Raw genomic sequence first — 24,379 nt, 5'->3', positions numbered from 1 at the left:
GACACCCCTGCCTGTTCATCACACGTGGTCCGTGTCTCACACGACACTGCCGCCTGTCTGTCATGCATGGGCCATGTCTCACGTGGCACCCACTCCCTGTCTGTCATGCGTGGGCACAGCTTGAGAGCTGCCCCCCCACTCTGTGACCCCTTGCAGATCTCCATCTGATTTCTGAGTTACTTGTGGCTCTCCCTTGCAACTGTGTCACTCATGATCTCAGCACATTTAAGGAAATATGCTTGGGGGGTGGTGGTATGATGGCTCAATAGGCTAATCCTCCATCTGTAAGTGCTGACATCCCATATGGACACTGGTTCAAGTCCTGGCTGCTCCACTTCCAATCCAGCTCACTGCTTGTGGCCTGGGGAAAAGCCTTGGGACTCCATACCTGAATGGGTGACCCGGAAGAAGCTCCTGACTCCTGGCTTCAAATTGGCTCAGCTCTGGCTATTGTGACCATTTGGGGAGTGAACCAGCAGATGGAAGTTTTTTGTCTCTCTATTTCCTTCTCTCTGTAAATTTTCCTTCCCAATAAAAATAAATCTTTAAAGAAAAAAACAGAAGAGAGGGAGGGGTGGTTGTCATCACCCGCAGGTGAGCTTCCTGCTCACCAGCTCCTGTGTGGTCAGCATTTCCTGCCTCCTGCAGGTACCGCTCCCTGGTGGCCTCATACGGTGAGGCTAAGCGGCAGCGTTTTCTCAGTGAGCTGGCCCAGCTGGAGGAGGATGTCCATCTGGCACGGTCGCAGGCACGTGACAAGCTGGATAAATATGCTCTCCAGCAGATGGTAGGTTGGCCTCTGGCACAGTGGGCTGGGGCCTGGTGGCATGCAGTAGCAATGGGCTGTGTTCTGCTCTCACTCCTTGCCCCTGTGGTGGCCTGGCCTCCTGCAGGTGGCAGACACGGCAGCCTGGGAGAGGCACGTGTTTGAGGAGCGGCTGAGCCGGGCACCTGAGATCCTGGTGCGGCTGAGGTCCCACACTGTCTGGGAGAAGATGTCCGTCAAGCTCTGCTTCACCGTGCAGGGCTTCCCCACACCTGTGGTGCAGTGGTGCGTTGGAGTGGGGCAAGTGAACAGGGGTGAGGGCAGGCAGAAGTGAGGGTGGGCAGAGGTGAGGGTAGGCAGGTATGGGGGTGGGCACAGGTGAGGGTGAGCAGAGGTTAGGGTGAGTAGAGATGAGGGTAGGCAGGGGTGAGGGTAGGAAGAGGTAAGGATGAGTAGGGGTGAGGTGGGCAGAGGTGAGGGTGAGTAGAGTTGAAGGTAGGAAGAGGTGAAGGTGGGCAGAGGTGAGGGTGCCCAGGTGTGAGGGTGGGCAGAGGTGAGGGTGACAGGGTGAGGGTGGGTAGAGATGAGGGTAGACAGGGGTGAGGGTGGGCAGAGGTGAAGGTGCCCAGGTGTGAGGGTGGGCAGAGGTGAGAGTGGGCAGGTGTGAGGGTGGGCAGAGGTGAAGGAGCCCAGGTGTGAGGGTGCGCAGAGGTGAGGGTGGGCAGAGATGAGGGTGACGGGGTGAGGGTGGGCAGAGATGAGGGTAGACAGGGGTGAGGGGGAACAAAAGGAGCCATTTGTCTGCTGACGTCAGGCCTCCCTGTTCCAGGTACAAGGATGGCAGCCTGATCTGTCAGGCAGGGGAGCCAGGCAAGTACAGGATTGACAGCAAGTATGGTGTGCACACGCTTGAGATCAACAGGTGAGATGTGGGCAGGGGGTGGATGGTGGCTGGGCACAGGGTAGGCTTGGAGATGAACACGTGAGGGTTGGGTGGGGAGAGGACATGGGGTGGGTTGGGGTGGGCAGGGGGCGGGCCAGGTTGGAAGTAGTGTGGGCGTGTACACACTGGAGATTAACAGATGAGGTGTGCGTGAGGGGCAGGGACTGAGCGTTTGGGGCCCTGCATCATGTGACCTGTGATGCAAGCAGGGCATCGGGGCTTTCATGCTGAGAAGCAGGGGCCGCAGTTGTGAGTACACATGGGTCTGTGTGTGTGCACACGTGTGTCTGTAGCCGGTGGGCTGCTCACAGTGGCGTGGGAGCCTTTGGTCTGTGCCTGCACGTGCAGAGGCGAGGAGCAGGGAACGGAGGACAGGGCCTGAGGCTGCCAGAACCGCAGGCGGAAGTCAGCAGCTGCTTCCTGGCAGAGGGACGAGTCCGCTCCCAGGTTGGGCCACCTTGATACAGATGCAGAGGTGAGGGGAGGAAATGAGGCTGTATGTGGCTACAGGCAGTGCCAGCACTGCAGTGTGTACCAAATGTCCTGTTCTTCCTCATGACACACACTGCAATCATGCAACGTGTGCTGCACACACAGGGCAATGCACACTTTCACACACATCACGTACCGCGGCATAGCACGCTGTGAGCAGTATACCACTCTACCAGGCATGTGCATACTCAACACAAGCTACACACATTGGACACGTAAGTCCATACACCACACATAAACCATGCACACGACCACACACATACACTACAAGTCTTATTCTGGAAGTGGTCTCCCTGGGGTGAGTAGTGGCCATCGGGGGCCCGCATCTCGGCTCGAGTTGCTGCCGGCTGCTCCTGAGCTGGGCCTTTGTTGCCCATTGACCAGCAAGCATGCTTTCTCTCTGGGGTCAGAAAGGAGTCTGAGGGCTCCTGGCTCCCAGGTCCCGAACTCCCGCCTCGCCCCCCAGAATGTGCAAACGCCTGGGATGTGTGGGACAAGGAGGTAGCCTGGGCCCCTCCCTGACAGCATAGCTGTCCACAACAACACCCACACTCCATGTGGGTTGAATCACTGGAAGCCACGGGGTCAGCTGCCCCATGCTATCCTGTGCACAGGGGTTGCTCCGCTTGGTTGACAAATGTGCAGCAGAAGTTGTCCCCTAACATACAAACACACAGACCCATGTGCACACACTTCCACATAGGCACATGTGTGCACACACATAGAGACCCATGGGTACACACATCCACACAGGCACACATGCACACACACAGCCCCTTAAGCACATACATCCACACAGGCACACGTGTGCACACACACAGAGCCGTGGGTACACACATCCACACAGGTACATGTGGGCACACACAGACCCATGTGCACACACACGCTCACAGGAACATATGCGCACACACACACTCACTGCGGGTGGTCAGAACCCCTGCCACAGCCCCTTCTCAGGCTGCTCCTGCCCTGCCTGTGAGGTGCTAACTGCTGCCTGGCCCTGCTAATTGGTGCTAATGTGCTAGGAGGCTCTCAATCCAAGGGCTGCAACTTGGCTGGCCAGAAAACAGGCTGCAGTGCTGAGGGGGTGGGGCTGTCTGGGGCTGTAGCACAGACTTCCCGCCATTCTGTCGGAGCCTTGCTGGTTCTTCCTCACCACATATCCCATGAAGGCACAGCAGAGTGGATCCCAGCCACATGTTTTGCCATGAGACACCAGCATTGCTTTGTTGAACTACGTGGGCCTTTGAGAGCACGGGAGGAGGCTGTGGGGAAGAAGCTGAGAGAAGAGCCTGAGGGAAGAGGCTGTGGGAAGCTGTGGGAGGTGGCTGAGGGAAGAGGTTGAGGGAGGAGTTTGTGAGAAAAGGCTGAGGGAGGCTGAGGGAGGAGGCTGAGGGAGGAGGCTGAGGAAGGCTGAGGGAAGCTGAGGGAGGAGGCTAAGGGAGGAGGTTGTGGGAAGTGGCTGAGGGAGGCTGAGGGAGCAGGCTGAGGAAGGCTGAGGGAGGCTGAGGGAGGCTGAGGGAGGAGGTTGGAAGTGACTGAGGGAGGTGGCTGAGGCAGGAGGCTGAGGGAGGCTTAGGGAGGAGGCTGATGGAGGCTGAGGGAGGAGGCCATGAGGAGGAGGTTGTGGGAAGTGGCTGAGGGAGGAGCCTGAGGGAGGCTGAGGGAAGGGGCTTAGGGAAGATACTGAAGGAGGAGGCTATGAGGAGGGGCCTGGGTTTTCCAGATGGCGCACAGCTGAGATCATTAGCCTGACTCCCATGGTGTGGATGCGGCCAGACTGAAGAGCTGCACCCTCTGGCCTTTCCAGGATGCCCCCCGGGTGATACCTTGTTATGGTGGGGAGGGGCAGCACCGATTTCTCATTGTGCCTCCGTATGTGTTTCCTGTGCTGGGGTTCATCCTCCCTTGGGCTTCTGCAGTCTCCTTGCAGCCCAGGGCTGCTTGCTGGGGCAGGGAGGGAGGCTGGCGAGTGTGTTTCTTGTTCAGGATGGTAAATGTTCTCTGTCTGACCTCAGAGCCCCCTGCTGGTGCCACTCCTGAGCTTTGGCTCCAGATGGGCTTCGAGGAGGTGCCTTTTGGCCGTCCCTGAGATGGAGACACCATGTGGGACCCTCAGCAGGGGGACCATCTCAGGAACATCACTGCTGTTGGTGTGCTATCCGACCCACCCGGGATTCCTGGGGTCTGGTCGATGCATGTGTCCCAGGAATCGGTTGAGGTGGAACAGGAGTGAGCCTCCACCCAGGGAACTCCTCAGAGGGTTTTCCTGAGAGCCCAGCCCAGCCCAGCCCTGCCTAGCAGTGTGAGCGAGCTACAGTTACTGCCTCCTGTGGCCTTGGGGTTCTACGCACGGAGCTGGCATTGTTCTGAAATAAGTCACTCACTGACATGCTGGCCAGGGCGTCGGGTTTGCTTTCAAGAAATGCCTTTGTCCAAGTTCAGGTCACCCCCATCTGCAGAGCAGCCCACACACTCGCTGCACTTTCTCTCCCCAGGGCCAGCTTTGAGGACACGGCCACCTACTCGGCGGTGGCCACCAATGTCCACGGACAGGTGTCGACCAATGCTGCCGTGGTGGTGCGGAGTGAGTGCGCTCCAGGGGGTCTGTGGGGGCAGCCTGGTAGGGGGAGTCTGTGTAGGGAACCTTGGCACCCACTTCCCTTGGCTGTATTCGCCTCCTCTCTTGCAGGATACCGAGGGGATGAGGAGCCATTCTTTTCCGTGGGACTCCCAATTGGCTGTGAGTAGATATTGTTCTTGTTTTTTGTTGACAGAGTTAACACTTTATGTATCGGAAAGTTGGAGTTACAGGCGCACACAGATCTTCCTTCCATCCTCTGATTCCTTCCCTAAAGACCACAACAGACAGAGTTGAACCAACCGGAAGCCAGGAGTCAGGAGCTTCTTCTGGGTCTCCCACATGGGTGTAGGGGCCCAAAGCTTTGGGCCATCCTCTGCTGCCTTCCCAGCCCACAAGCAAGAGCTGGATGGGAAGTGGAGCAGCCAGAGCTTGAACCAGCACACACCTGGGAAGCTGGCACCACAGGTAGAGGCTTAATGTACTATATAGCATCGTAGGCCCCATGTCAGCACAAGATTTAAATACTTGTTTTCCTAAGTCAAACCTTTGTCAAAGACTGCATTTCTCCAATCTCTCCCCAGCCTCCCCTGGTCAGCATGAGGGTGTAGACCAGCTGTTCCTGCGTGTCTCTGGCTGGGGGCTATTTTTAGGGCCCGAGTGAGGTCATGGCTTGGAGATGCTTTAGGAAAGTGAAGTGAATCCACATTCCGAGCGGCTGCACAAGCCGCTGCTGTCCGGCTTCAGGACACACCCCTCCCCCTGCCGCTGAAGCGTCTGTGATCGTGGATGGGGTCTCAGTGAGGCTTTGGGGGCATCTCCAGGACAGCCCCCCTCCCCACCGTGTGTGCAGTGGTGCCCTCGCACACAGAGAGAAGCCCTGGGTCTCGCTAAAGACCTGCAGTCCCCTGTCTGCACTCCCTGTGTCCTGCCTGCATTTCCCAAGAGGCCCCAGGTCTGTCCAGTCAGGTCCTGCAGGGGCGAGGGGAGCTGCGGCTCCCTGCCACCGGCCTGGACTCCCACGCAGCCGAACGTCAGCTCAGTGACTGTGTCCCCGGAGCTCCAAGCCGCTGGGAGCTGAGGCCGAGATGCCCGACAGCAGGGTGGGGATGATGAGTTGCTGATGGGAAAGTGACCTGGTGCAGGAGGGACACGCTGGGCCTGCTTTATTTGGTTTCCCTGTGTGAATTCCATCGTGTGGCCACACCCAGCACTTGGTGAGGGCTCCAGGCCAGCAATAGATAGGCCTGTGGTGGAAGGTCGCTGCAGGACAGGAGGTGGGGTTACCGTGTGTGTGTGCGTGTGTGTGTGTGTATGACATGCGAGGTGTGTGATATGTCGGGAATGTGTGTGAGACATGTGAGGTGTGTGGCATGTCAGGAATGTGTGTGTGTGACTTGCGACGTGTGTGACGTGTCAGGAATGTGTGTGTGAGACATGTGAGGTGTGTGACATGTCAGGAATGTGTGTGTGTGACATGTGAGGTGTGTGATATGCCGGGAATGTGTGTGAGACATGTGAGGCGTGTGGCATGTCAGGAATGTGTGTGTGTGACATGCGAGGTGTGTGGCATGTCAGGAATGTGTGTGTGACATGTGAGGTGTGTGATATGTTGGGAATGTGTGTGTGTGTGACATGTGAGGTGTGTGATATGTTGGGAATGTGTGTGTGACATGTGAGGTGTGTGATATGTTGGGAATGTGTGTGTGACATGTGAGGTGTATGATATGTCGGGAATGTGTGTGTGTGACATGTGAGGTGTGTGATGTGTCAGGAAGGTGTGTGTGTGAGACATGTGAGGTGTGTAGCATGTCAGGAATGTGTGTGTGAGATATGCGAGGTGTGTGACATGTCAGGAATGTGTGTGTGTGACATGTGAGGTGTGTGATGTGTCAGGAATGTGTGTGTGTGACATGCGAGGTGTGTGGCATGTCAGGAATTGTGTGTGTGAGAGTGGGTGTGTATATGAGGTGAGATGAATGTGTGAGTGTGTTAGTACGTGGGCATGTGTGATGTGTATGTGTCTGCCTGTGTCTCTGTGTGGTGTGTGTGTGAGTGCATGAATGTGTCTGCATGTGGTAGCTGTGTGTGGGCATGTGTGATGTGTGCATGCTCACATATGGTGTGTGTGAGTGTGTCTGCATGTGTGTGGGGGCATAGAGTGGGCACACAGGCAGCCCCAGACCCCCCGAGAGAAGTTGCTGTGTATGGCTGAGAGGGCGGGGGCTCAGGCTCCCAGGCCTTCCAGTGAGGACATGGGGGTCAGCAATGCTCATCTCACCCACGGAGCAGTCGGCACAGTGCCCACAATGCCACCCTCAGCCAGTGCTTGGCTCTGGTGAGCATGAACACGCAGTCCCCACAGCCCTGTAGAGACGCGAAGCCTTCCAGCCCCTCACCAGGGCCCACTCCCTGGTCAGCCCCAGGGCAGCTATGGCCCACAGGCACGTGTGGGGCCGACACTGTGCTCGACTGCATCCTGCCGTGTAGCCTGTGAGGACCAGAGGCAACTGCCCAGGCCCTTGAGAGTGTGCTGGGCTCTGGGGCCCAACGGTGGGGTTCGGGAGGGCTGGGCCCTGGCTCTGATAGTGTCCGCTATCTCTGTGCAGTGCCCCTGGCCGTCGTGACCCCCTACATGCACTTTGATGTCCAGTTCTTGGAGAAGTTTGGGGTCACCTTTAGGACAGAAGGCGAGACGGTCACTCTCAAGTGCACACTGTTGGTGACCCCCGAACTGAAGAGGGTGCAGCCACGGGTTGAGTGGTACCGGGATGGTGAGTGCCTGGGGGCGCGACTCCGCATGTGTGGCCCTCTGGGCAGGCGTGGCACCTAACCCATTTGTGTGGACTTGGTCATTCTGTGAGCTGTAAGCGTTCAGTGACACCAACCTTGAACTCTGCTCAGGACAGTCCTGGGAGATGACAAGGAGAGACCTCAGTGTAGATGAGTCCCTTGGCAATTTTCCTCTCCTTGGGTTCTGAGCAGAGTGGGTCATCTGTCACTTGTACCTTTACTGGTGCTGATGGCTCGTGGGCCAGGCCAGGGCTGTCCCTGTATCACAGAGGGGTCAGGACCTTCCTGTGGCAGCGAGTCTTCCAGGAGAGCTGTCCCTGGCAGCCACAGTGGCCATGTGGGTGGCAAGGGTGAGGGGCTGGGGCTGTCCTATGGTGCCTCTTGGGACAAAGCCGGCAGCTGCCTGGGACCTCCGTGGTCACTTTGCTCTGTGCCAAGGGTGCCAGCTCCCTGCTGAGCTCATGTGCATAAGTGCTTGTGTGTGTGTGTCCATGCTGTGGGTGCTGCTCACTGCCAGGCTTATGTGTATGTGTGTGACAGACACAGGGCTCCCCGGCAGCTGCTCCCCCAGCTCTGGATCCGACCCTGGCCTGCCCAACATGCCAGGTTCTCTCAGACACAGGGCTCCCTGGCAGCTTCTCCCCCAGCCCTGGACTTGTCTCTGGCCTACTGCCCAACATGTCAGGTTCTCTCGGGCCTGCCTGTTCTTTCAGATGTTCTGCTCACTGAGACCCAGTGGACCAAGATGTTTTTTGGCGAGGGTCAGGCCTCGCTGTCCTTCAGCCATCTGCACAAGGACGATGAGGGGCTGTACACCTTGCGGGTCGTGTCCCGCGGCGGCGTCAGTGACCACAGCGCCTTCCTGTTTGTCAGAGGTGTGTGACGGCTGCAGGGATGAAGTGAAGTGTCAGGATCAGGGCAGGTGGGAGGAGGCAGTCTCTGTGAGACTTCTGTGCTGTGTCGGGGACACCTGTTGGGTGTTGGCACCCCAGGCTGCACTCCAGCCCTGGGGGTAGGATGGGAGTGATGCCAGCCCACAGGGCACACGTGTGTCACGCTAATCAGTAACTGTCAGACTCCACCATCCAACCCACAGGGTTCCCCGAGGCAATGGGGCGTTTCAGAGGGGCTCTGGTGTAGGGGAAGCAGGCCAGAGGTCCCTGTGACTGCCCGTTCTCCATCAATGTCCAGTTCCTGCTAGACATAAGGTGGTGACAGCGACCCTGTCTGCCAGCCTCACCAGGGTGCTCCCACTACTGGTCCTGATAATGCCAGCTCTGTGCTGGGTGGTGAGCTTTTATGTCCAGCACAGCTTCAGGAGGAGGGGGCTGTGGGCATGCGTATGGGGAGAAGCAGAACAGAAGCCAGTGCTGGGCACAAGGCATGTGTAAGCACCAACATACATGTGTCCCGTCTTCACATACACGCAGACGTGTGTGTGCACATGCTCATACCATGATTATAATGCAGAATGCTCATGGTGTGTGTAAGAAGTAGTTCCACTGTAGGTTTTCCATCAGCTGGGATCCCACATTGCAAGTGTGCTTTCTCTCTTGCTGCCCCAGATGCTGACCCGCTGGTTACTGGGGCTCCTGGTGCCCCCATGGACTTGCGATGCCACGATGCCAACCGGGACTATGTCATTGTAACCTGGAAGCCGCCCAACACCACCACCGAGAGCCCCGTTATTGGCTACTTTGTGGACCGGTGAGTGGTGCCTGCAGGCCTCATGTAGCTAACTGTGTCCCAGGGAGACCATGAACACGGAGGAACCTTGTGTCCTCTGCTCTGTGCCTGCTGATGTGACTGCTGCAGGTTGAAACACTCAGAAAAACACTGCCCTGAGCATGTGAAGACTCTTCCTTATTATATGCTGAACAATACAATGTAGCAGTTACCTGCCAAGTGTTAGCTCTCCACAGGGACTGGAGCTTCGTGGGCCGGCCTGTGCAGGTCCCGTCCTTGGCAGCACAGGTTGTAAGACGTGGGTGTCCTGGAGTGTGTTTGGCCCCTTGGGTTACTTGTCCAGCATTTGCTGTTCTGTGCCCTTGCAGATGTGAAGTGGGAACCAACAACTGGATTCAGTGTAACGATGCCCCTGTGAGGATCTGCAAGTACCCTGTGACAGGGCTCTGCGAGGGCAGGTCCTACATTTTCCGCGTGCGGGCTGTCAACAGCGCTGGCGTCAGCCGGCCCTCCCGGGTCTCGGACGCGGTGGCCGCTCTGGACCCTGTGGACCTCAGGAGGTTACAAGGTGGGCTGCGTGCGACGGGCCCTGCTGTGAGTGATGGGTCATCCTCTTCCACCGCTGACTGCACGAGGCTGGGGAGCTCAGCTCAGCCTGGTCCGGTTGGAGTGGCCACGATCCCACACGGAGTCGGCATGCCACACACAGCCTGCCCTTTCTCTCTGCAGCCATTCACCTGGAGGGCGAGAAGGAGATTGTGATCTACCAGGATGACCTGGAAGGTAAGACGGCCTTCGCTGGGGGCAGTGTGTCTGTGAGATGGGTGCACTGTGAGTGTCCTCAGAGGTCTGCAGGTCAAGCAGGTGACCTGAGGTCACACAAGTTTAAAATAAGAAGGATCCAGGCAGATGAGGGAGGTGATGCCAGCTCTGTGCTTGGTGGTGGGCTCGATGTCCAGCACAGCTTCAGCAGGAGGGAGCAGGACTGTGCAGGTGCAGGAAGGAGGCTGTTGGGCTCAGGAGCCTCTGGGGGTGGCGCACAGCTGTCCTGACTGGTCCCTGCTTATGGTCTCTGGTCTCCTCTACCAAATCACAGCTAGGCCTGCAAAGGGAAGCTGGGGGCTGGGCACTGTCCATCCTCACAGATGCTGAACCCCGCTTCCCGCCAACTCTTTTTGAAGATTCGTTTACTTACATTTGAAAGTCAGAATTAAAGGAGGAGAGACAGACAGTATGTAATCCTCCATCTGCTGGTTCCCCAAGCAGACGCAGTGCCCACACAGCTGAGCTGGTCCAAAGCCAGGAGCTTCTTTTGGGTTTCGCACGTGGGTGCAGGAACTCAAGGACTTGGGCTGTCCATGCTCTTGACGCAGATAGGCTCCCCACGATTGGATCCCTGTGAGCCACAGTGTTCTCCACAAAGGGGGAAGCCCAAGGAGTGCTGGCCAGGTCACCCCAAGATAGCCTGGGCAGCCGTGGCTAAACCCCCTGCCAACGTGGTGGAGCTGAGCTGTGTCCCAGTAACTGCCCCATTCTCTAGTCTGTAGCCTGCTGCATAGGAAGCCTCTTGAATGATTAAAGCAAGGACGTGTAAATGAATGAGGCCCCAGTGATGCTGGGAGAGAGAGTGCTCTTGCCTCACTCTGGCCCGTATAGCACATGCATGTCCAGCAATACTGGTGGACAGGGCCATCTCCATCCCCTCCCCAGGCTGGTTCAGAGCATGGACAAGCAGGAACCCAGAGTTGACAAATGCAACCTTCCCCTGGTTCTCGGCTGCGTGGGCCCAGGCTCTGGGTTCCTGGGCTGTGCCTACTGATCACAGTCCCTGTCTGCATTTGTCCTGGAGATGCCTGGTGCACCAATGTCCTGCCAGCATGACTTGGGACCAGGTCCATGTCACACTTGCGTCATGTACCTGTGGCATGGGCTGTCATGGAGGGAGGCTCGGCCAGTCTCCTCTCCAGTGGATGAGTCCTGTGGAAGAAATCAGATCCAGTGAAGGGTACAGAGGGTGCTTAGGGATGGCTCAAGCTGTGTAATCCTGCGCTAAGCTCTTTGGAAGCTCCTAACATTGGGTATCACAGCCCCGGGGCCTGGAACAGCATGCCCAGCTGTGGGAGTCCCTTGTAAATTCCGCTGGGCCCACAGTACCCTGCCCCCGTCCCAATAAAACAAAGGTGCAAGTCGGAGCCACGCGCTGCTCTTGTTTCAGACACTTGGCCGTGACTGCAGCAAGCGGGAGGCCCAGGCCCGTGCCTGTGGCTGTGACTCCGGTCTCCTGGGAGGGGAGCAGCAGGTGTTTGGAGAAGAGGGCAGCCGGGAGTCTGGGCAGACGGGATGGCAGCCTCCCCTGTGGTCTGTGGGCTGTACTCCATGAGCTGCACTCCTCCTGGGGGGCCTGGCTTGGCTCTGTTGGAGGCCCCTCAGAAAATGCAGTCACAGGTTCGCCTCCACCCAGTGGGGTGGGGGCTGGGCCCCTCACACTTCTGGTGTGTTGCTGCCGCAGGTGAGGTTCAGGTCCCAGGGCCTCCCACCGATGTACATGCCGCTGAGGTCAGCAGGACGTATGTGGTGCTCAGCTGGGAGCCGCCAGTGCCCCGTGGCAAGGAGCCACTGATGTACTTCATCGAGAAGGTACCGTCCCCTGCACTGTTCCCCCCTCCTGGTGGGTGTGCCCTGGACCCACTCAGGATGAGCTAAAGGTTAAGGCTGAGCCAGTCCAGGAACTTCTGGAATGAGAACCACATGAAGGAACAGCATGAGGGGCGAGTCAGCTTGGCTCTGGGGCCGTGCAGGGTGGGTGCTCACAGGCCTGCTTTTGAGTTCTCTGCTTCTGGGAAGGAGCTGAGCCTGGGAGCCGGCAGGGCCCCTCCTGGCTCTGGCCTAGAGGCTGCTGAGGGCTCCATGGGGTGGATGGGGGTGTCCTGAGCTGGAGCCACCCTCAGGAGGAGGAGCTGGTCACACACCCTGAGGCCTGTGAGCAAGTGTTTCTATCCAGACACAGGAAAAATTGGACAACACACACACACACACATACAGGTGCACACAGACACAAATACATTTTATAGTATAAGAGAGTACACTGTATGCTATAACCCTGCACACACACACACAAATTGTATATTATAACCCTGCACACAGACACATACACACAGTACATTATATATTATAATCCTGCGCGCACACACACACACACACACACGTGCAGCTGCAGGACACGGGCTGGACCTTCCCACTTGGGGCTTCCCTGTTCTGAGTAGGATATCTGACCAGCTGTTGCTGGGTCACTCTGGGGGCCTAACCCGGCACATTTGGCTCGCAGTGGTGGTAGAAGTCTGTGAACATGCTGCTCGTCAGCCACATGACATTCTGCTTTTCCATCCAAGGACTGGATGAGCTTTCTGCAGTGGTCAGTTGTAGTGGACAATGCCTTGACGGTGGTCACCTTCAGGCCACTCTCACTCCACTGTGTACCCTGGAGTGAATGGTGTGGTCTTGCTGGCTGTGGTGGTCTGAGCGCCTCTGCATGCTTTGAGATCCCCCTGTCCTCACCTGGTCCCCCCTTACCCTCCAGTCTGTGGTTGGGAGTGGCAGCTGGCAGCGTGTCAACGCTCAGACGGCCGTGCGATCGCCTCGTTATGCCGTCTTCGATCTGGCCGAGGGGAAGCCTTATGTGTTCCGGGTCCTGGCGGCCAACAAGTATGGCCTCAGCGATCCCTCAGAGATCACACCACCTATCCAGGCACAGGACACAACTGGTGAGTCCCCATGGTTGAGGCATGCCACATGGTGTGAGGCTCATGTCTGTTCTGGAATCCGTCTTCTTGACATGCAACCAGCCAACTGGTGGGTTCAGAGCATCTCTTGTCAGTGGGTACTTTACAAAGAGCTTGAGGCACCTTGCTGGGGCTGGAGGTCCCAATGCAGAGAGTTCAAGCAGGAGTTGCAGGAATCCCGGTGGCCACCCCTTGGGGCCTGGGCCAGGGCCTCCTGCAACTCCACACTGGTAAGGTGCCAACAGGACAGGCTAGGGTCAAGAGCCTGGGCCATCTGTGCCCTCCTTGTCTGCTCTGTGGCAAGTAGTGGAGCCGGGTACAGAGGCCCCTGGGAACCTGAGGCTGGCCATGGATGGAACTGGCTTTGGGTCTCCCTCCGCTAACCCCAGGTCCCTTGGCAGATGATAGCCCTTTCTGACAGTCTGTGTGGACAGCAGACAGATGGTTGATGGACACAGGAGCTCAGGGCAGCTCGGGGGCAAAGGGGCAGTGCTACATCTGTGGATGTTCCCAGGCCCAGCACGAGGCATGCACACTTCACTGTCCAATCACGAGTCAGCTCCGAGTCCCCAGCACAGATTCCTGTGAATCAGAAAAAAACGAAACAAAGCAAAACTAAAAGCCACATTTTTTTTTTTTAATTCAGTCATTCTTTCTCAAAGCAGTTACTACCCAGGTAGTCCACTTGTGGGTCCTTTAGCCACGATGCTGGTGGGGTAGGGCAGCTTGGAACCCAAGTCTTCTTCCTCAGGGTTGGGGGCCCCTTCCTCCCTGTCTGGGACCTTTCCCATGGGCTGCGACTCTGTTGCCCCTGGCCTGACCTGACACTGTCCCCTTGGCACAGTGGTCCCATCTGCCCCTGGCCGTGTGCTGGCTTCTCGCAACACCAAGACTTCGGTGGTGGTGCAATGGGACAGGCCGAAACACGAGGAGGACCTGCTGGGCTACTACGTGGACTGCTGTGTGGCAGGGACCAGTGTGTGGGAGCCGTGCAACCACAAGCCCATCGGATATAACAGGTGCCAACCTGTGCATTGCAGCCCCCAGCCTACAGGACCCCTGGGCTTCTGGGGGAGGGGGTGCCCTGTGCCATTAGGACACCACCCACAGCCTCAGTACATCAGGCCTGAGGTGCCTGTGTGATCAGAGAGGAATCCTCATTGCAGTCACAGGGAGGGCGGAGGGGAGCTTCTACTAGGGCCAAGGGAAGGAGGAGCTGGGTGCCCTGGTCACTGTCCTGCCTCTGTCTGCAGGTTTGTGGTACATGGCCTGACCACGGGGGAGCAGTACATCTTCCGGGTAAAGGCTGTGAATGCTGTGGGCACCAGCGAGAACTCCCAGGAGTCTGAAGTCATCAAGGTGCAGGCTGCCCTCAGTACGTAGTGCTTGGCAACACCCGCATGGATGGCAGGGTTGGCGGTGTCAGGGACTCACTGGCTGAGGGGCGGGAGGGATGAGGTCAGGTACACAGGGGACTCCATCACCCAGAGGCCAGTGCAGGGGGGAAGGCACTGGGTGACCTCAGAAGGAGCCAGCCTCTCCTTGACGGGGCGCTGTTTTGGGGATAGGCTAGGCCAGACAGAAACAGTGCTTGGCAGAGGGTCCATCACGTACTGGCAGGTGTATTTGTGCGTAAGACACCTGTCTGTGGCTTGCTTCCCAGAAAGGGTGGTGCAGTATGAAGTTGCATGGTTGGTGGGTTGGTGGAGGTGGTGGTGGGCCCCAGGGTTCCTCCACAGGGTGACTTCTGCACTGCGTCCCCACAGCCGTACCTTCTCGCCCATATGGGGTCACACTCCTGAACTGTGACGGCCGCTCCATGACCCTTGGCTGGAAGGTGCCCAAGTTCAGCGGTGGCACGCCCATCCTGGGCTACTATGTGGACAAGCGTGAGGTCCACCATAAGAACTGGCATGAAGTGAACGCTTCGCCGATCCAGGAACGCATCTTAACGGTGGGCTCCTTCCTCCTTCCCCAACTTGAGTGGCCCAGGTGGCCTCTGTGTGGGGGTGAGCTTCTGTGTGTGTTTCCTGGTTCCTTGACCGTAGGTGCCCTGGGGCAGGGGTGATGTAGTACTCAACCTCCACTCCCCATCTCCCCAGCAAGTCTCTAGCCTCTGTGCACAGTGGGCAGTGTGCTCAGAAGCGGAAGGCCTAGACTCCGGCCTGGGGAGCCCTGGCTCCTGATTGTGTTGCTGGCTCCTTGGGCTTGTCCCGTTTGACTGCTGGTCCCTGAAGTCCACACCGCAGCTCCAAGCTCTGGGGGTTGTGGCCCCCAGGCCACTGGCCCTGTGAAATGACGGGTATTGGGGAGCTCTGAGAATGGCCCCCAGCCCACTGGCCCTGTGAATGATGGGTGTTGGGGAGCTCTGAGAAAGTCTATCAGAGTATAGGGATGTTTCTGTGCACACTAATGTCAAGAACTAGTGTGTTTATAACAGTAAACACACTACTAAATGCCACTCACATTTACACTGCATATACATGTGTTATATGTGTGTTCGTAGCATGTATGCTCATGACACACACTTACGATTATAATATGCACACTGTGCCATGCACACACATTTATAGGGCGCACACAATGGTCTGTGTTGCCAACACCTGCAGGTTTATTGTGACATCACTGACCCTGATGTGTCCGGCTTCTACCTGTGGCCCCTGATTGTTTGAAAGATTTATTTGTTTGAAAATTAAGGCCAGCAGAGGGAGATGTGTATGTGTTATACTAGTTCATTCCCTAGGTGGTCGTAACAGCCAGGGTCGGCCAGGCTGACACAAGGAGCCAGGAGCTGGTTCTGGGTTTCCACATGGGATGCTGGTACCACAGGCGGTGGCTCTGCCCACTGAGACACCACCCTAGCCCTCTTCCCCCTCCCTATGTGTCCAAGGACTCCTGTGGTGTGGCCTGTAGTGTGGCCTGGGGCAGGGGCTTCCTGGGGACACAATGGCAGCTCCAGGTCCCAGTGCCTCATCTCCTGCCCTCTCTGTCTCACTCTGTGGACCTCGGCTTGTGGGGTCTTCCTAGTTCTTCCCCTCCGCGGAGGGTGTCCTCATGTGGCCCCTGTGGGTTGTTCCATCAGATATGCCCACAAACTTCCCTACAAATGTTTTTCCTATGACAACACCCCATAGACACCCTTCCCTCACCTGTTACTCTGCACTAAGCCAACCCCCCACTGCCAGGTGGAAGGCTTGACAGAAGGCTCGCTCTACGAGTTCAAGATTGCGGCCACCAACCTGGCGGGCATCGGGCAGCCATCAGACCCCAGTGAGCACTTCATGTGTGAGGCCTGGACGGCACCAGAACCCGGTGAGATACCCCTGGACAGCCCATCTGTCCCCTCCCCTGCTGAACAGCCCATCTGCCCCCTCCCCTTCCCTCCTCTCCTGGACAAGCCACCTGCCCCCTCCCCTCCTGGACAGGTCATCTGCTCCCTCCCTTCCTGAATTGGCCACCTGTCTCCACTCCCCTCCAGCTGGCTGGGGACCAGTGTCTGCCCATCATAGCTGGCATGGAATGAGCCTTGGCCCTGGTGGTCCCCAGAGCCAGCCCACAAGCTCCATGCAAGGGGTGCAGTGTGACTCTGTTATGGTGGCTCTGGGGGATGCTCCAGCATCCTCCAAGCTTACCAGGGATGGCAGAGGGGATGTCAAAACAAGAGCTGAGGCGAGGGCTGGTGATTGGCCCCTGTCACCAGCTGGTGTGGGGACCTATGCCTTGTTTGTTGCATGCCTGCTTTCTGATAAGGATGAGAACTCTGTGGGCTGGTAGAATAAGTGCTGGTGTCCTTGGTCTTAGCCTGTGGCAGGGACTAGACCTGGGTGTGGCCAGGGTGGGGCTAGGTGAACCTGCTGTGGGGCTGGGCAGGGGTGGGGTCTGGGGAGTCAGGATGTGACCAGGGGTGTGGCCAGGCTGGGTAGGGGTAGAGGTGGGGCAGGGCCTGGAGTCAGGGGTGTGGCTAGGGGTGGAGCTGGTGGTGGGACCTGGGGTCAGGGTGTGACTGGGGGTGTGGCTGAGGAGGGGTAGGGGAAGGGCTGGGGGTGGATCTTGGTCAGCCAGGGCAGGGCTGCAGTCCTGTGTCAGGTGCACACTCCTATCGCAGGCCCTGCCTATGACCTGACGTTCTGTGAGGTCAGGGACACATCGCTGGTTCTGCTGTGGAAAGCCCCAGTCTACTCGGGCAGCAGCCCCGTTTCTGGGTATTTCGTGGACTTCAAGGAAGAAGATTCCGGTGAATGGAGCACTGTGAACGAGGCAGCAACTCCCAACCGTTACTTAAAGGTGACACCTTCCTCTGCGATCTTCCTTCTGTGCAAAGGTGATTTCAACTCTGGACTGGCTCACAGCCTGAGCGGAGGCTGCCCACAAAGGGGCTAACCACCGGGTCGGCCCTCACACCCCTGTCACTGTGCCATGAATGTGTATATAATCACACACTTGCCTACACATGGGTGTACAAACGTGGAGACAGAGCCATACCCATGAAATGCACAAACTTTCGGACATACACACAAAAGCTCAAACACACAAACACACATAAACACACATGGACACATGTGTATAGACCTGGGTCAAGGACATACAAATACCTATGAATACATACATGGACAATTGTGTACACAGCTTCAGTATCCAGTGTGATTTTCCTGTGCCTGACAGTCTCAGCGTTGCCCTTGTGTGGTCTCCCTCCCTCCGTCTCTCTCTCTCTCCCTCCCTCCGTCTCTCTCTCTCCCTCCCTCCGTCTCTCTCTCTCCCTCCCTCTGTCCCCCTCCCTCCCCCCTTCCTCCCTCCCTCCCTCCCTTCCTCCCTTTCTCCCTCCCTTCGTCTCTCCCTCCCTCCGTCTCTCCCTCCCTCTCTCCCCTCCCTCCCTCTCTCCCCTCCCTCCGTCTCTCCCTCCCTCTCTCCCCTCCCTCCCTCCCTCCCTCTCTCCCCTCCTTCCTTCCTCCCTCCCTCTCTCCCCTCCCTCTCTCCCTCCCTCTCTCCCCTCCCTCCGTGTCTCCCTCCCTCTCTCCCCTCCCTCCCTCCCTCCCTCCATCTCTCCCTCCCTCTCTCCCCTCCCTCCCTCCCTCCGTCTCTCCCTCCCTCTCTCCCCTCCCTCCCTCCCTCCCTCCATCTCTCCCTCCCTCTCTCCCCTCCCTCCCTCCCTCTGTCTCTCCCTCCCTCTCTCCCCCTCCCTCCCTCCCTCTGTCTCCCCCTCCCTCCCTCCCTCCGTCTCTCTCTCTTTTTGCCTCCCTCTCTCTGTTCCCCTCCCTTCCTTCCTCTCCATCGGACTCCCTCCTTCCCTCTCTCCTTCTTCCCTTCCTCTGTCTCTCAGTCTCCCTTCTCCCTCTCTGCTGTGTCTGTCCTTATGCCGTTCAAGTAGCTGGGAACAAGCAGAAAGACAACATTGAGCATCATGGAGGACAGCAAAGGCGGCTTCAGCCACCTGGTTTCCTTTGTTGCTTCCAGGTCTGTGATCTGCACCAGGGCAGAACCTATGTGTTCCGCGTGCGGGCGGTGAATGCCAATGGGGTGGGGAAGCCCTCGGACGTGTCTGAACCCGTACTGGTGGAGGCCAGGCCAGGTGAGGATACCCTGCAGCGTAGGGGTGCACATGTGTGCATGTGGGTGGCTGTGTAGGGCACCGTGCAAGGTCCGGGAAGTGCTCAGGCTGGCACATGCAATAAGGCAGGCAGCTTTGGGCCGGTCAGCACTGGGAATGGTTGTGCTGTTGCTGAGAGCAGGGAGGAGACACAGATGGACAGAGCTGTCAGTGACTTGGGATGCAGTCAGCGAGCCCCATTTGGCCTCCTAGGAGGGGCAGTGCCCCTGGCTGGACAGCAGCCGGGTGTGGACCTGGTCCACCACCTGCTGCACCTGCCACATCTGGTGCTTCCTTCCTGCACCTTAGTTCTCTTCTCCTGTCCCTGGCTCTTTGCTCTAATGGTAGAGTGCATGTGTGACCCCTCCCAGTCCCCATAGAGGCTCAACTGCACCTGCCCAGTCCCCAGGTGGGACCTGGGACTGGTATGGGACCCTCCTGACCCATACCTAGCCAACTCCCCCCCTTCCACAGCCAGAGCAGACTCAGAGGGCAGGTGGGGCCTGTGGGGCGTGATCTGGTATGGGCCTGGTTGCCCACTTTACTGAGGAGTTAGAGTGCAGTGGTAAGAGCTGGCTCAGGCCCGATGGCATCCCTCACAGTCAGGGCCGTGCAGTCCAGCAGCTGCCGCCCCTCCCCTGACCTCTGGGTGCGTCCTGAGTGGCCATTGGGGTGTGAAGCTGAGCAGTGAATGTGTCAACAGCAGGGCCTGTCCCACCCCACGTCCACGGGCTCACCCTGCGTCCCTACCTGCAGGCACCAAGGAAATCAGTGCTGGTGTGGATGAGGAAGGAAACATCTACCTGGGCTTTGACTGCCAGGAGATGACAGATGCGTCCCAATTCACCTGGTGCAAGTCCTACGAGGAGCTCGCCGACCCAGAGCGCTTCCGTGTGGAGACAGAGGGTGACCAGTGAGTAGGGCATGCGCATGAGTGGGCAAGCCCACTCCTGGGAGCCGTACTCGCCGATGCCCGCTGCACTCATTGATGCCTGCCATGTCCATGCTGCCCCTACTCCCCCATTGATACCCACACGCATCCACCCTGCCCCTGCTCTGCCCACCCACGTCCACCCTGCTCCTGTTACTCCCACCAATGTCTACTGCACTCACTGATGCCCACCTCTGTCCACTCTGCCCCTCCTCTACCCACTCACACCCACCCCATCCTGATTTCACAGCTCCAGGCTCTACTTCACAAACCCGGACAAAGCAGACCTGGGGACATACTCGGTTTCAGTGAGCGACACAGACGGTGTGTCTTCCAGCTTTGTTCTGGATGAAGCGGGTGAGTGTCTAGGGTCAGGCCCACCCACATGGCCTCACTGCACTGAGCAGACACCCCCGGAGGACCTGGCTGTACTGGCTGACCACACCTTTCCCCCGACCCTCACCCAGCTCCCGTCTCCCTGAAAGAAGGTGCAGGGTCCTCGCAGTGTCCCAGGCCTTGCCTATGACCCTCCTGTCATATCCCCTGTGTCCCAGCTGCTGCCTGAGGTTCAGCTGGGAACAACAGGTCATCTAGATCAGCAGCCTGTCCCTACCCAGGGCCCCCTGGCTGGTGACTCCTCAGGGCACAGGTTCCAGGGTGAGAAGGGAGGATGAGGGGTGTGTGTCAGTCACTGGGGTCTCTGAGAGCAGGAGGGAGAGCAGGGGGTGGGGGACTAGCCCCTGCTATATACGAACCTCACTTGATGGCCAGTCAGAGCTGCGCAAGCACAGGGCCTTCCCAAGACTGTCAAGTCTGCCTCTGCCCAGCCTTGCAGACTCTGAGAGCAGGGCGTGGGGCAGAGGCCTGGTGGCATCACGTGTGGTGTGAAACACGGGGCTTTCCATCGGACATGCAGGCCTGCCCAGTCTGCCTGGTTTACCCTCACCCTCGCTCTCGACCTCCCTGTGGCTGCGTGTTCACTGAAATGCCCGACAAAGCTCTGGGAAACCATGTGACCGGCACGTGGCATTTCTGTCTTGATCAATGTCTACAAGTGTGGGGCAGTTATCGTGTCCTGCTGTCCTGACAAGCCTGGGAGCAGATTTGAAGTTTCTTGTTGGGCCTGCCAGGACAGCTCCTGTGGGTTGCAGGTGTTCTGGCCAGAAGCTGCTACCCCTGGCAACTCCGGGCCCAGCCCTCCATCCCCAGGGAGCCCTCTGTTTTCCCTGGGCCCTTTCAGTGGTGTGATCCAGCTGCACGTGGCTGCCTGTGTACTGAGGGGAATGCCTGGAGGTCAAGGAATCTTCCACATGAGCTGTTTCCCGTCCCAGGCTTCTTTGTGGATGGGGATCAGACCTGGGGCTCAAGGCCTCTACTGTGGCTCAGCCCTGTGTTGTGTCCATGTCACACCACACGTCTTTTCTTAATTTCAGAGCTCGAGCGACTGCTGACCCTGAGCAATGAGATCAAGAACCCCAGTGAGTAGGCCCTGGCCCTGAGGGTGTCGCAGCAAGCTGGGTGGGCTGTGGTTGCCAGCACCTGGGGCCTGTGGCAGGGTTGGGGCCCCAGGACACTGTCAGGAGCCTGGTGCACTGTGGTCACTGGCACCTGTGGCTATGACGGAGGCGGCAGGGGTGGGGGAAGGACAGCTGCACCCTGTGCTCCCCACATGGGTGCTCTGCAGACTCGGCCATGGCCTGGAGGGGCCCTGACTCAGGACGCGCTGTGGCCAGCCCAGGGGAGGCACCCTCAGTTGCTGGGGTGTGTGGAAAACACAGGGTACACCCAGCACACTCCCAGCATGAGGCTGTGGACGTGGCGGGCTGACCGGAGCTCTAGGCGTGGTCTTGCTGGGTGCCTACCTTTGCAGGTTCTCTGCGATCCGCATGCAGCTTGCCTCACAGTCCCCCTCTACCCCCAACAGCGATTCCTCTGAAATCTGAGTTAGCCTATGAGATTTTTGACAAGGGCCAGGTGCGCTTCTGGCTGCAGACGGAGCCCTTGTCGCCGGACGCCAGCTTCCGCTTTGTCATCAACGACAGAGAAGTGGCAGACAGTGAGGTAGGTCCTGCCTGGGAGTGAGTGAAGATTGAGCCGGAACATGGCTATGGGGGGCAGGGAGGGGTCAGTGGCTCAGCCAGCGGCCTGGGTTGGTGAGGATTGGGGTGCACAAGTTGACGAGATGGGGGTGGGGTAGGCCACTGGGGCTTTTCGTGTAATCTGTCCCTCTGTCTACAGAGACAGAGGTTCATGTGTGATGAGGGTGGGGTGTCCTGTGTAATCTGTTCTCTCTACAGCACATAGGATATAGTGTGCCAAGGGTGGCCATCTGTGTAATCTGTCCTCCCTTGCCTGCAGACCCACAGGATGAAGTTTGACAAGTCCACAGGCATGATTGAGATGGTGATGGACCGGTTTACCATTGAGAATGAAGGCACCTACACCGTGCAGATCCAGGACGGCAAAGCCAAGACGCAGTCTTCGCTGGTCCTCATTGGGGACGGTATGCGTGGCCCAGGGTCTACCCATCCCTGGGCTACTTGGGGAGGAGCCGCCCCTGACTGGAGATGAGTTCATGCTTTTTACTTTGCCTTCAATGCCGGATGCAGCCTTCAGAGCTGTGCTGGAAGAGGCCGAGTTCCAGCGGAAGGAATTCCTGCGGAAACAAGGTCAGCTGGGGAAGCAGCGCCAGGCCTGGGCTGCCCCGGGGAGGCAGTGGACAGGAGGGAGCCGAGCCTGGGCCATGGGGCTGGGATCCTCCCCGCTGCTCTGGGCGTACCCTGCTGGCTCTGCTTCCCTTCTCCTCTGTGAGTGCCTGGCTCTGTCTCCAGCCGACCTCACTGCGCCTGTCCCACGGTGCTGGGCTCAGGGGACATGGGTGCACCTACGTTTGACTTATTCCTTCCCTCTCACAGCCCTGTCCTCCTCTCTCCACCCCAGGCCCTCACTTTGCGGAGTATCTGCACTGGGACGTTACAGAGGAGTGTGAGGTCCGGCTCATTTGTAAGGTAAGCGCACAGCAGGGGTTCCCATCGCCCTGCTACCTACCCCATGACCCAAGGCAGCCACAGTGGCTATGGAACACAGCGGGGGAAAGGGCCTCCAGGGGCTGTTGGTGTCCCCAACACCGAGTGGTGTGTGCCCGTCACTGAGTCAGTGCTGTGTGCCCATCACTGAGTGCTATGTGCCCATCACTGAGTGCTGTGTGCTCATCACTGAGTGCTCTGTGCCCCTCAGAGTCAGTGCTGTGTGCCCATCACCGAGTGCTGTGTGCCCGCCACTGAGTCAGTGCTGTGTGTCCGTCACTGAGTCAGTGCTGTGTGCCCGTCATTGATCAGTGCTGTGTGCCCATCACTGAGTGCTGTGTGCCCATCCCTGAGTGGTGTGTGTCCGTCACTGAGGCAGTGCTGTGCCCGCCACTGAGTGCTCTGTGCCCATCACTGAGGCAGTGCTGTGTGCCCATCACTGAGTCAGTGCTGTGTGCCCATCACTGAGTGCTGTGTGCCCATCACTGAGTGCTCTGTGCCACTCACTGAGTCAGTGCTGTGTGCCCATCCCTGAGTGGTGTGTGCCCGTCACTGAGTCAGTGCTGTGTGCCCGTCACTGAGTCAGTGCTCTGTGCCCATCACTGAGTGCTGTGTGCCTGTCACTGAGTGCTCTGTGCCCATCACTGAGTGCTGTGTGCCTGTCACTGAGTCAGTGCTGTGTGCCCATCACTGAGTGCTGTGTGTCCGTCACTGAAGCAGTGCTGTGTGCCTATCACTGAGTCAGTGCTGTGTGCCCGTGTGCTGTGTGCCCATCACTGAGTGCTGTGTGCCCATCACTGAGTGCTGTGTGCCCATCCCTGAGTGCTGTGTGCCCATCACTGAGTGCTCTGTGCCACTCACTGAGTGCTGTGTGCCCACCCCTGAGTGCTGTGTGCCCATCACTGGGTGCTGTGTGCCCATCACTGGGTGCTGTGTGCCCGTCCCTGAGTGCTGTGTGCCCATCACTGAGTGGTGTGTGTCCGTCACTGAAGCAGTGCTGTGTGCCTATCACTGAGTCAGTGCTGTGTGCCCGTGTGCTGTGTGCCCATCACTGAGTGCTGTGTGCCCATCCCTGAGTGGTGTGTGCCCATCACTGAGTGCTGTGTGCCCATCCCTGAGTGCTGTGTGCCCATCACTGAGTGCTCTGTGCCACTCACTGAGTGCTGTGTGCCCACCCCTGAGTGCTGTGTGCCCATCACTGGGTGCTGTGTTCCCGTCCCTGAGTGCTGTGTGCCCATCACTGGGTGCTGTGTGCCCGTCCCTGAGTGCTGTGTGCCCGTCACTGAGGCAGTGCTGTGTGCCCATCACTGAGTCAGTGCTGTGTGCCCATCACTGAGTGCTGTGTGCCCATCCCTGAGTGCTATGTGCCCATCACTGAGGCTGTGTGCCCATCACTGAGTGCTGTGTGCCCGTCACTGAGGCTGTGTGCCCATCACTGAGTGCTGTGTGCCCGTCACTGAGTCAGTGCTCAGTGCAGTGTAGAGCCGCAGTTTGCCGGGTCTGTCCTGCAGGGATTGTGGTCAGAGTGGATGGGAGGTAAGATGTGTCGTGGCTGTAAGTGTCACGGCCTCTAGGCGACAGCAGCCCAGCAGCATCTCGGCAGATGTGAGCCTCAGAAGCAAGGGCCGAAGCTGAGCCTTGGGTGGTGTGTTTGGCATGGCACAGAGACATAAGTCCAGCATGATTGTGTGTGTGAGCATGTGTGGTTGTTATGTGATTGTGACCATATGTGTGCTTGATAGTGTGTATGCCTGTGTACACCATGCTTTTGGCTATAATTGTATGATGCCTGATTCTA

The 24,379-nt window shown here is 58.2% G+C and overlaps 1 protein-coding gene across 1 annotated transcript in view; it reads left to right on the top strand.

Annotated features, from left to right (window-relative positions):
* Positions 1–24,379, top strand: part of MYOM2 (myomesin 2) — a 39,986-nt gene that overhangs the window by 6,922 nt on the left and 8,685 nt on the right. Inside the window, exons 4-28 of the mRNA XM_058667319.1 lie at positions 649–787; positions 894–1,051; positions 1,596–1,688; positions 4,700–4,788; positions 4,894–4,944; positions 7,392–7,556; positions 8,289–8,450; positions 9,141–9,282; positions 9,630–9,829; positions 9,991–10,044; positions 11,771–11,898; positions 12,839–13,022; positions 13,885–14,059; positions 14,294–14,415; positions 14,807–14,994; positions 16,226–16,352; positions 17,146–17,324; positions 18,492–18,606; positions 19,381–19,537; positions 19,806–19,912; positions 20,989–21,033; positions 21,480–21,616; positions 21,914–22,058; positions 22,165–22,224; positions 22,496–22,563. Coding sequence (XP_058523302.1) covers positions 649–787; positions 894–1,051; positions 1,596–1,688; positions 4,700–4,788; positions 4,894–4,944; positions 7,392–7,556; positions 8,289–8,450; positions 9,141–9,282; positions 9,630–9,829; positions 9,991–10,044; positions 11,771–11,898; positions 12,839–13,022; positions 13,885–14,059; positions 14,294–14,415; positions 14,807–14,994; positions 16,226–16,352; positions 17,146–17,324; positions 18,492–18,606; positions 19,381–19,537; positions 19,806–19,912; positions 20,989–21,033; positions 21,480–21,616; positions 21,914–22,058; positions 22,165–22,224; positions 22,496–22,563 — 3,190 coding nt within the window. The remainder of the gene's footprint in view (positions 1–648; positions 788–893; positions 1,052–1,595; positions 1,689–4,699; positions 4,789–4,893; positions 4,945–7,391; positions 7,557–8,288; positions 8,451–9,140; positions 9,283–9,629; positions 9,830–9,990; positions 10,045–11,770; positions 11,899–12,838; positions 13,023–13,884; positions 14,060–14,293; positions 14,416–14,806; positions 14,995–16,225; positions 16,353–17,145; positions 17,325–18,491; positions 18,607–19,380; positions 19,538–19,805; positions 19,913–20,988; positions 21,034–21,479; positions 21,617–21,913; positions 22,059–22,164; positions 22,225–22,495; positions 22,564–24,379) is intronic.

The sequence above is a fragment of the Ochotona princeps genome, chromosome 7, assembly GCF_030435755.1.
Source record: "Ochotona princeps isolate mOchPri1 chromosome 7, mOchPri1.hap1, whole genome shotgun sequence".
Taxonomy (NCBI): domain Eukaryota; kingdom Metazoa; phylum Chordata; class Mammalia; order Lagomorpha; family Ochotonidae; genus Ochotona; species Ochotona princeps.
The sequence above is the reverse complement of the archived record's forward strand: the minus strand, read 5'-3'. Positions and strand labels throughout refer to the sequence as shown.